This window comes from Heterodontus francisci, chromosome 16, assembly GCF_036365525.1.
Source record: "Heterodontus francisci isolate sHetFra1 chromosome 16, sHetFra1.hap1, whole genome shotgun sequence".
NCBI lineage: Eukaryota > Metazoa > Chordata > Chondrichthyes > Heterodontiformes > Heterodontidae > Heterodontus > Heterodontus francisci.
The window spans coordinates 31,178,276-31,190,636 of NC_090386.1; the positions used below are offsets into that span (position 1 = coordinate 31,178,276).

General features: G+C 41.5%; 1 protein-coding gene across 5 annotated transcripts in view; it reads left to right on the forward strand.

Annotated features, from left to right (window-relative positions):
• Nucleotides 1-11,837, forward strand: part of cstf1 (cleavage stimulation factor, 3' pre-RNA, subunit 1) — a 28,942-nt gene extending 17,105 nt beyond the window's left edge. For all 5 annotated transcript variants that reach the window (XM_068048096.1, XM_068048095.1, XM_068048094.1 and 2 more), the window contains exons 5-6: nucleotides 310-700; nucleotides 10,697-11,837. In XM_068048096.1, coding sequence (XP_067904197.1) covers nucleotides 310-700; nucleotides 10,697-10,956 — 651 coding nt within the window. In that variant the 3' untranslated portion in view covers nucleotides 10,957-11,837. The remainder of the gene's footprint in view (nucleotides 1-309; nucleotides 701-10,696) is intronic.
• The last annotated feature ends 524 nt before the right edge of the window (nucleotides 11,838-12,361 follow it).

Sequence of the window (12,361 nt, forward strand, 5' to 3'; positions counted from 1 at the left end):
AGGTATCTCCTTCCCCTCCCCCAAACCATTAAATATTTGAAGTTCAGTTCCACGGATGCTGGCAGTATTCCAATAACTTGCCCAAATGGCCAATCTCCAAGTTTGAACCTCTGGTCTAATCAATTGTGAGCATTACAATCAAGTCAAATCCGATCCTCAGCTATCCATGTATTCTCCTTTCTAGCAGGAGTCACTGATAATGATTAGGAGGAGGCAGCCTGGCTGAATTTTCTCAATGGCACCTGAAAGAAAGAAGGGGAGAAATGAGTTATTATTGATCTCTGCAGCTTACCTCTTGTGTGTTTTTAGGAAGCAGAAATGCTGCGCTCCATCTCCTTTCACCCCTCTGGAGATTATATTCTAGTGGGAACGCAGCACCCTACTCTGCGATTGTATGATGTCAACACCTTCCAGTGTTTTGTGTCGAGCAATCCCCGCGATCAGCACACAGATGCTGTCTGTGCTGTAAGCTACAACCCCAGTGCCAACATGTATGTCACGTGCAGTAAAGATGGCAACATCAAGCTGTGGGATGGCGTATCGAACCGCTGCATCACGACCTACGAGAAAGCACATGACGGTGCAGAGGTGTGCTCCATTATGTTCTCAAGAAATTCAAAATATGTTTTGTCAAGTGGAAAGGATTCTATCGTGAAACTGTGGGAAATATCAACTGGGCGCACAATGGTTAAATATACAGGTAAGAAAGCTAACCAAAATTTGATTGTGAACTGAAGTTTATGGATAGGTAAACAAGCCATTCACTTGCCTTGCATCCCCCATCACTCACCCTGAACATGTGATGCTGTTGGGGACATGAAGTTTCCTTCATGTCTTTTTCTTTTTCAGCACACCATTGGATGTGACTGAATTTATGCATGCTGCTTTTTTTTAATACTTTATTGAGAAACCCAAGATTGGAAAGGGTAAAAGAGAAGACAAAGTAAGTTGGGAATAGCTAATACTAAACATAGGTTCAAGAAAGGTGGAAGGAGAGGGAGATCTCATAAGAATGGTTTAATAATGAAACCAGGAACCTTGAACATCCTTGTGGGATTTGGTGCCTGAGAAGTCTGTGCACAAAGAGAATATTACTCCAGTAACTGAAGTCCATAATGGCTGCTAGTTTTTCCTGTGGATTGTTTGTTACTGTAGTAACTGGAATCATTTTTATCTCTGCTCTACCAAACTTGATAACAGTTTGGTCAATGGTTCCTTTTCAAAAAGTGCACATACTGCATATTTAGCTTCCTGAAAAGTTGTGAACTATTTGTGCATAATCAAAGTTTATAAGAAACTTTCTCTTAGTTTCTTTCAGAACTGTTTTTTAAGAAAATGTTTGTGTTCTGTTTAAAGCTTGTGTAGGGACTTTTCCCAAACTCTTGAATGTAGCACTTGGTGTTTTAACAATTCTTTAGATTTACTGGTGTGGTTTCTAACTTTTAGAACCTGTAACGCTACACAGTACATACCGCAATTTCTCCCGGACCATAAGGCAAAGTGATAGAATTAAGTAGAATTCACATCAAACTAAACAAAGGGGTAAAAAGAAAAATGTTAGATTCTGTTCTTTTGTTTTCATTTTTGTAATTTTGAGTGGGCTCGCATTGTTTTCATCTGGGTGCTGTTGGATGGTTTGCGCAATGGTATTTCAGCATCACATGAATAATTTACATTTTGTTTATTTTCAAAGTCAAACCTGTGATTATCTTTTATGTTAATTGTCTAGTTTGCAGTAATTTTTATCAGGAAAATAACAAATTACAGCCTGTGGTGCTCATGCAACCTGTCATCCCAGGCAATGTAGCACACGGTCAGCTAACTCCTTTCTATTTATCCTTATATTTCTTAGTTGCTACTTTATTCTGTTTGAATTCTGTAGGCCTGAAGATTTGGAAAGGATTGCTCTTAGTGCTTTTGTCTTATTTGTAGATAAACCCTAAATCACATTTGCGAATTAATGACAACATTTATTTGTTCTTTAAACAAAGAATATGATGTCAAGAATTTTTTTGAGCTTAGCTCGTTTCATAGCAGAGCCATATTATTTCCTAATCATTTCTGGATCGTCACTCTATCAATGTGAATTGATTACACCATAACGATTCATCGTTCATTAAGCGCACCACCAAAAGCCCAGCTCCAAATGTCTAACATGACAGTCATCATTCGCAAAATAAATCTTAAAACGGAATAAAGCTATCCCACCAACTGCAAAATACAAAAGGTATGGGAGGCGTTCATGTGAGTTTAAAAATAGTGTTAACTAGAAGGCTACCTGATGGCTTATTGCATAAATGCAACCTCCAGTTCAGTATTGAGCCATACAAAGCAGGAAAGTATTAGTTTCTCTGATCTCAGCCAGAGAGAGGATCCAGGGTATTGGGAATGGCCTCTGCACCCCAGAGTTAAGAAGAAAAGCCAGCCACTGTTCCTTCCCCATTTACTTTACAGTCTCCACTGCTCGAAGTTCTGCATGCTTTATTGTTACACAAAGACAGAATTTTGCTCAACTGTGATGCCCCATACAATTGAAGAGTCATATCAGGGATCAGATAAAAAGAATGCAGAGGCATGCCAACACCCTAAGAATCTTATTGAGGTGAGGAAATCAGGAAATGGTCACCAATGCAGGGTTTGAATTTAGCAACAAGTGAGCACACTACTTTTACCTTCTTTATGTTTAATTTTTACTTTGCTGTACTGATCAGCAATATTGTGCAGATCTGGGCTGATAGCAGTAAACTAAAGTTTGCTATTGGCAGTTGCTGATAGGGATGCTGTGCAGGTAGCTCCTGTAAATGTTACGGTTTCCTCACACTAGACACTGGCAGGTTGTAGGAGTTTGAGGAGGTCCATCTGTGCACTGCTGCAGCCAGTATCTTTCCAAGGAACTCTGGAATGTGGTCAAAAAGTGCCATGATTTTGGATTATAGTGAAAAGTGACAATCCAAGGAATCCATGTGGAAAGGCATAGAATTTATAAAAATGATCAGAAAAATTGGCAAGAAAGCAGAAAAAGGGGAAGGAAATGATGACAAATGGGGAAGGGAAATAGGGAAGGAAATCTGAGTTTTAAACAAAAACACAAGTTCATAAAAACGGAAACTAGTTCAGCAGTATAAGTGTAAAGAGAATGCACAAAAGCTAATGAATGAGCTTTAGGTGATCCCCTTCAACCTCTGGGGGATTTTGGGTGGCAGCAGTTGGGGGCGGGGGTGTGGTGAGAATGGGGCAAGTAGAGTCATAGAGTTTTACAGCACAGAAACAGGCCCTTCGGCCCAATGTGCCTGCGCCGACCATCAAGCACCCGTCCTACCTAATCCCATTTCACTGCACTTGGCCCGTAGCCTTGTATGTTATGGCGTTTCAAGTGCTCATCTAAATATTTCTTGAATGTTGTGAGTGTTCCTGCCTCTGCCACCCCTTCAGGCAGTGTGTTCCAGATTCCAACCACCCTCTGGGTGAAAAAATTCCTCCTCAACTTCCCTCTAAACCTCCTGCCCATTATCTTAAATCTATGCCCCCTAGTTATTGATCTCTCCACTAAGGGAAACAGTTACTTTTTATCTATCCTATCAGTGCCCCTCATAATTCTGTATACCTCAATCAGGTCCCCCCTCAGCCTTCTCTGCTCTAAGGAAAACAACCCCAGCCTATCTATTCTGTCTTCATAACTGAAATCCTCCAGCCCAGGCAACATTCTGGTGAATCTCCTCTGAACCCTTTCCATTGCAATCACATCCTTCCTATAGTGTGGCGACCAGAACTGTCCACAGTACTCCAACTGTGGCCTAACCAGCGTTTTATACAGCTCCATCATAACCACCCTGCTCTTATATTCTCTGCCTCAGCAAATGAAGGCAAGTATCCTGTATGCTTCCTTAACCACCTTATCTACCTGTGCTGCTGCCTTCGGTGATCTATGGACAAGCACCCCAAGGTCCCTCTGACCCTCTGTACTCCCTAGGGTGCTACCGTATATTCCCTTGCCTTTTTAGATCTCCCAAAGTGCATCACCTCACACTTCTCAGGATTAAACTCCATTTGCCATTGCTCTGCCCATCTTACCAGCCCATCTATATTATCCTGTAGTCTAAGGCTTTCCTCCTCACTGTTTACGACACCACCAATTTTCGTGTCGTCTATGAACTTATTGATCATACTTCCTATATTCACGTCTAAATCATTAATGTACGCTACAAACAGTAAGGGTCCCAGCACCGATCCCTGTGGTACACCACTGGGCACAGGCTTCCACTCGCCGAAACAACCCTCTAACATCACCCTCTGCCTCTTGCCACTAAGCCAATTTTGAATCCAATTTGCCAAATTGCCCTGAATCCCATGGGCCTTTACTTTCTTAACCAATCTCCCATGCGGGACCTTATCAAAAGCCTTACTGAACTCCAAATAGACTACATCAACTGCTTTACCCTCATCTATACCTTTAGTCACCCCCTTGAAAAATTCAATCAAGTTAGTTAGACACACAATCAAGTTATTTATACACAAAGTAAAGGTCTGAGATAATTCAATATATTTTTAGTTTCTGGTCTGGCCATATGCAATCGTTACTACAAAAACTTGCATTTATATAATGCCTGTAACATAGTTAAAAATATGTCAGTGTTTCACAAGAAAAATAAGGAAACCAACATTGAGCTAAAGAAGAAGAAATGATAAGGGGCGTCCAAATATTTGTCAGAGATGGTTTTTAAGAGTATTAAAGGAGGAGAGGGAGATGCTAAGACAGAGAGGTTTAGGCAGTGGCGGTTGAATTCACAGCTGCCTTTAGTGGGGCAAAGGGATGGAGGGATGCCCAGACACAGGAGTCAGGAATGAGGAATTCAGTAGGTTGTAGGGCTTGAGGAGGTTACAGAGATAGAGAGAAATGAGGTCTTGAAGGAAATTAAACGGAAGGGTGAATTTTTAAATTTAAGTCTTTGGGGAACTGAGCCAGTGTAGGTCAGCGAGGACAGGAATGATTGGTGAGTATTGTTATTTGCTGTGGGATAGGATGTAGGTACAATTGTTTTGGATGAACTGAGTGCAGAAGGTTATGACTATGTTGGACATTCTTTACTGAGGTTGTCCTTAAAGTAAGATATTTGTGCCCTTTTGAAGGTGTTCGAAACTTCAAAGCCATTGCAGACATTGCATAGCAAGTAAATTGCAAGTATTATCTGTTAGCAGATCATGGGTTCAAGTCCCACTCTAGAGCCTTGAATACATAATCCAGGTTGCCAATTTATTGCAATATTGATGGAGCCCTGCCATATTAGAGGTGCTGCCTTTCAGATGAGATATTAAACCAACATGCGGTCTGCCCTCTCGGGTGGTTGTAGAACAGGGGTGTCCAACCTTTTTGTGTGGGAGGCCGCAAACTAATTTATTGACTTATTTTCCCATCACTGTGTTGAACACTGATTTAGTGACATACCTGGCATTGTTTTTGCTTGCATAGGTACTCAATCTCTGCCCGCACACTTGACGTAGCGATGTGGAGTATTCCAGACAGACAGATGACCATCTGTCAGGAGTGATCTTGATCTCTCTCTCTCTCTCTCTCTCTCTTTCCCCCCTCACCACCATCTCTCTGCCTCTCTCCCTCTCCCCCTCATGCCCTCATTTCCCCCCCCCCCCCATCCTCTCTCCCCCGTCCCCCACTTCCCCCCTCTCTGTCTCTCTCCCCCTCTCTCTTTGTGTCTGTCTACCCCCCTCTGCCTATCTCTCCCCCCTCTGCTCCCCCTCGCCCCCCGCACCTGTCAGCTGTGAATGTGGGTACAGCTTACATTCTTGTGCCGGATAGAATCCTTTGGCAGGCCGTACGTTCGACAACCCTGATATGGAAGATCTCATGACACTAGTTTATAAAAGCAGGGCATTCTCCTGGTGTCCTGACCACTATTTATCCCTCAACTGCAATCATGAAAACAGGTTACCCAGGAGTGCATTCCATTGCAGTTTGTGGGCTATAGTGTGTAAACTGGTTTCTGCATTTCCCTACATTACAATAAGGATTGCACTGCAAAATAACGCCATTAGATGTAAAGTCAAGAAAGGCGCTATATAAATATGAGTCCTTTTCTCTGATTTACAGCAACTGAATATTCAGATGCCATTTTAATACATGGAAAACCAGGAGTTTGATCAGCATTTTAAGTGTTGTATTCTGAAATTCCATCCATTGTTTTTCATGAAAACAGAAAAGCAGTTCCTTACATATGCTATATAAAGGGGAATATGAATAGTCAACTTACATTTTTATTACATGGGATTCTGGAATTTGTTTTTTTCAGGATAATGCTGTCCAATTCTGTCTACCTTTCCTTCAACACTGAAAGCCAATAGCCTTGTGCTTACGGAATTCAACACTTAAAATGATGTTGAGTTTTCAGATAATGAGAAAACTCAGTTGGATGGCTGAGTGTTTGGGGATTTCTGAAATTTAAAAGTAAAATGTGCAAATTGTGAGAAGCCATGATGCAAAAAATAGAAGCCTGATAGTGTGTACCAATATCACTACTTCTAATTTCTTTTTCAAAATGAAGTCACACTTTTGCAAATTGCGAGCTGCTCACAGTTGCACAGAACTTGGCATGCACCTTCTGGTCAGTTTTGAGTCCCTTTTGACTTTAAGATTTCTAACCTGTTTAATGTGGCTTTTGAAACGGTCTGTAAACCTCTCCATCTGTGATGCACAATTGGGCTTCCTCTAGCTCCTAACACCTGCTAGTTTCTAGTGGTCATACCTCAAAACTGTAGAATATGATACAACAATTGAGCTCAGCTTCTTCCATCTGCTGCATCACAGGCCCATTGGAATGAAACATGAGCAAACTATTGTGATTTGGGCACGGGGTCCGCAACAGGTAAAGTTTGTGCTCCACTTGTATGGTAAGAGAGCAAGATATTTGAAATCGAAATTAAGCCTATGTACATCTCTTTGAAATGTTGTTTGAATTTTGGCTGATTCAGAAAACAGTTGCTCTTGCTCGTTGTAAACTGAGCCTCAAAAGGTTTGCAAATAGGCGTTCACCCTTTTGTCTTGTGTTTATATTTATCTTCTGCTGTCTGTTTTCCTGAAAATGTTTGTTTGCTGGATTACTCTCATAGGCACCTGTCACGCCCTGGTACTTTGCCTAAATGAACATTCTTGTAAGCCTTAGCAGTGAGTGCTGACAGGTTATTTAACTATGGTCATCACAACCAAGCCTGATTCTGTTCTAAGACACTAACTTTAAGCAGGGGTCACTGGATCGGAAGTCCGGATCACTCGCTGATTTCATCATTCCTAACCCAGGGCACTGAGGTTAATTGAAGCTCCTTACTGGTAGTTAATCTCAACTAATGTAACTCTGCACCTTGGAGTAGATTAGCTGTGATCAACTAATTTAGCACAAACTGGAATGGAGCCTATTTTGTAGGGCTGAGAAATGTACTGAGCCAGGTTATATTGAGAGACAGCAAACGGCTAGTAATACTAGATTAGAATTGTTACTATCGCATTAGAATTATTTCCAAATCTTTGTTTTACCATCTCACCCCTCAACCCAGTAAACCTGTCTTGATACCCTTTGTGTAATTCCAAAAAAGTATTTTACTAGTTTTAAAAGATGTGATTTTCATAATTCACCAAATTGATTAAAACGTTTATTTTTGTGTCCAGTTTTTGCCCATCCCTCCCTCAAATGTACTCATTCATACTAAGTTACAGTTTCATAGACACTGACATTTCTCCCAATATTTTACATAGCCTAGGGATGTCTGAGCTTTAATCCTGGTAGCCACGCAGATTTGCACCATGGAGCCTTGGGAAGCATATATGAAGTATAAACCCATTTTCTCACTTGGAGAAGTTTCTGATACTGGTGGGTTGGCTTGGTATTTAGCCATCAATGGAGAAAAAGTCCTTTAATTTAAAAAAAAAACCTTAAAACTTGCAGGCCCATGAAATTCAAACAGGCAATCCAGTGAATAAGATGTACAAGTTCAAATATTACCGAATTCCCTGGGCTTTAAGCACTAGATTGCTAGAACCCGTAGGGGTTGCATGTGGCTCTGGAAATGTAGGTCAGACCCCTCTGCAATAGTCCAATTTGGCATTCTTCATGTACAGGTCTAGACAGGGAGTGTTGCAAATCCATTGGAGTTTTGGAACAGGCTGGAGAAATCACAGTTGAAGCTGACCCTGCTGTCAACTAATATTCACAATAATAGATTAGCAAGAGTCCCTCGATAGCAGTCAGGAATGGGAACCTTGGCCAATTTTGCTGTCACTGACCCAAATTATAACATCTGACTTTACCTCAGATGAGATTAGGTAACTCATCGCAGACCAGGAATTCAACTTGGAACCTTCCTGGTCCCAGTTCCACATTGACCCATTGGAGAAACCAAAGGTAGAACAGTTTTGCCGTGCACAGGGAAGAAAGGTAGAACTTAACATATAGCACTTCATCAGTATTCACCAAAACACTTGTTTAAAATGATTGACTTTTTGTCTGTGTTGAATTTTTGATTGCATTTTTTTGAGGCTAGAACAGCATGTGAAAGGTTAAGATACACAGGCAGGCTGGCTGAGGTTAGCTTCACAAGGGGTAGTGGTAGGTGCATTGCAATAAGCTGTTAATATTTAAATGACATTTACATTCAATCACAGATTTATTTTCCATTGTCCAAGTTTGGCTATCCATTTAATACTGAGCGAATCAATCATTTGTATTTGGATAATAAAAGCAAAATACTGCGGATGCTGGTAATCTGAAATAAAAACAAGAAATGCTGGAACCACTCAGCAGGTCTGGCAGCATTTGTGGAAAGAGAAGCAGAGTTAACGTTTCGGGTCAGTGACCCTTCTTCGGAACTGACAAATATTAGAAATGTCTCGGGTTATAAGCAAGTGAGGTGGGGGTGGGGCAAGAGATAACAAAAGAGGTGTAGATTGGACAAGGCCACATAGCTGACCAAAAGGTCATGGAGCAAAGGCAAACAATATGTTAATGGTGTGTTGAAAGACAAATCATTAGTACAGATAAGGTGTTAACGGACTGAATATTGAACAGCAAGTGCAAACATGAAAAAAAAACAGTGGGTAAGCAAACTGCACAAACTAAGATGAAATAAATGCCCCTCCCAGAACCGTGACAGGGTTCCCCTTGTCCTCACTTTCCATCCCATCAGCCTCCATATCCAAAGGTTCATCCTCCGCCATTTCCGCCACCTCCAGCGTGATGCCACTACCAAATGCATCTTCTCCCATCCTTCCCTTGTCAGCATTCCGAAGGGATCGTTCCATCCGCGACACCTTGGTCCACTCCTCCATTACTCCCACCACCTCGTCCCCGTCCCATGGCACCTTCCCCTGCACTCGCAGGAGGTGTAATACCTGCCCATTTACCTCCTCTCTCCTCACTATCCCAGGCCCCAAACACTCCTTTCAGGTGAAGCAACGATTTATTTGTACTTCTTTCATTGTAGTATACTGTATTCGTTGCTCACAATGTGGTCTCCTCTACATTGGGGAGACCAAGTGCAGACTGGGTGACCGCTTTGTGGAACACCTCCGCTCAGTCCGCAAGCAGGACCCTGAGCTTCCGGTTGCTTGCCATTTCAACACACCCCCCTGCTCTCATGCTCACATCTCTGTCCTGGGATTGCTGCAGTGTTCCAGTGAACATCAACGCAAGCTCGAGGAACAGCATCTCATCTACCGATTAGGCACACTACAGCCTGCTGGACTGAACATTGAGTTCAATAATTTCAGAGCATGACAGCCCCCCATTTTACTTTCAATTTTAGTTATTTTTTCTTTTTTGCTTTTTTACTTTTTTTACAATCTTTTTTTTGCATTTATTTCCTTTCATCTTAGTTTGTTCAGTTTGCTTACCCACTTTTTTTTTCATGTTTGCACTTGCTGCTGTTCAATATTCAGTCCGTTAACACCTTATCTGTACTAATGATTTGTCTTTCAACACACCATTAACATATTGTTTGCCTTTGCTCCATGACCTTTTGGTCAACTATGTGGCCTTGTCCAATCTACACCTTCTCCTTTGTTATCTCTTGCCCCACCCCTACCTCACTTGCTTATAACCTGAGACATTTCTAATATTTGTCAGTTCCAAAGAAGGGTCACTGACCCGAAACGTTAACTCTGCTTCTCTTTCCACAGATGCTGCCAGACCTGCTGAGTGGTTCCAGCATTTCTTGTTTTTATTTGTATTTGGACCTTTGGTTTGGGCATGTTTGCAGAGGTAGTCGCATGTCGCTTGACACAGGTCAATGAACCAGGCCCATTATGGAATAATGGTCAATTGCAGTGCAGTTACCGCTGCCAAAGCTAATTAGTGCAAATCTGGGATTGAACTTGGAACCTTCATGCCCACTGTGGCTCAGTTCCATGTGGGCAGTGCTTTTACTGACTGCGCTACCTGTTCTTTGTATTGAATATATTGAATTTCTTTTGACCAAAATGCTTTAATAAATTAATAATTCCATGCAGTTTGTTTGGTGGGGGTGGGGGGGGGGGGGGAGGGGTGGATTTTTGAATTTTATTGTTAGGGTATCAAAAATGAGCAGGGCTATGATTTACTGTGTTGTCAGTCAATCATCCAGTTATAGCTAATGTAACTAGACAAGAGCAAGAAGTGTTGACCAAAGTCGTCTTTGTTGTATTTTTCCTTCCATTTAGGAGCAGGATTGAGTGGCAGACAGACACATCGCACCCAGGCTGTCTTCAACCATACTGAAGATTACGTTCTTCTCCCCGATGAAAGAACAATAAGTCTTTGCTGCTGGGACTCACGTACAGCTGAGCGCAAGAACCTCCTGTCTCTCGGGCACAACAATATTGTTCGCTGCATAGTGCATTCTCCTACCAATCCTGGTTTCATGACCTGTAGCGATGACTTCAGGGCCAGGTTCTGGTATAGAAGATCCAGCACTGACTGAAACATGAAACTAAAGCATGAGGGAGTGGGAACATGCATCCTGGTCACGATACACTGAGGAAGAGATGGGAAGCATTGTAGGAACTGAAGTTCTTTCAACTTGCTGTACACTCCCTCTTTGTCATTTTCCAGACTTTGGCCTGAGGTAACCGAATTGATTCCAAAGTACCAGTGTGCCGTTGGCTAAAATATTACCCAGTTTGCATGAAGATTCCCAGCTGGTAAGCCTCCACACAACTGTGGCTTGTTTGTAGCCCAGGTTGGTTTTGTTCACCTTTTACTCTTAGATTATGTAGATATCAACATTTTGTAACATATAAAAAATTTCAACATTGATTTATGTGTTTTCAAACATTGTCCCACAGTTGAAAGTAAAAAAAAATTACTTGGCCTTTGAATAGTCATAGGTTCAGTAAAGCCATTTCAGCCTCAGAAGTCAAGCTCTTGTCTTTATCATTTAGATGGGGCTTTAAAATGGCAGTTAGTGTTGGAAAAGATCACGAATTGTAACACTCAGAATCCTTTTATTTCGGATCTTTGAAACTAAACTTCTTTGCATTGTACTTCTGCTTTCAAATTTCCTTGAGATACCTATGTAATTGATTTAAAGCTAATTGATCCTTTTGGAATAAGAATCCATCAACATCTTGCCAAAGTGTCTGCTCTGCACGTGTAAGCCATAGAGTGAATGTTGGCAGACCATTCACTCAAGAAGGGGCATTACAGCAGAAGTAAATTCTCTTTCCATCCAACATCCACATTTTCTGCCATCCTGATTGAGATCATCTGAGCAGAAACCAGGAATTGAATGTGGGACCTTCATGTTCTGCTTTTACCCAGTGAGCCATTGGGGAGCTCAAATAAAAATATATTTTAATGCTGTGTCAATCTGCTTCTTGAATGATAGTTCATCACCTCACATTACTACCCTTAGCATTTCACTATAGTATTGTAAAGCTCAAACTGGTTTCTCTAGGCGCAACTTCAGTTTAGAAGGACAAAATCGATAGTTGGACAACTAGGTGTTTGTCACAGTTTGAGTGGATATAGTATGAAATTTCATATCTCCACGATTGCATATTACTGAAATCTTAGTTACACAACACTGTAGTTGGCCTATAATTTCTTATTCCAGTGTAAGTTGGTGAGCTGCTGTGATTCCATGATAAAATTTTCCCCTTGTTAAAGCAATAGTTGTATGCAGCATGCAACCTCTTGAAAAGATAGCATGCTACATAGCTAAAACTTGCATAGTAGTTCTGCTTGCCCTGTGTTAGCTGGCTGTCCCTTCATGAAATGCATTTGGGAGCCACTGTGCAGGTCCTAATTAGTGCAGGCCCAATGCACAAAAGTGCCTGTAATTCAGTACTATATTGATAGTTTCAGTCCAAGTGGCTACAAGTTGA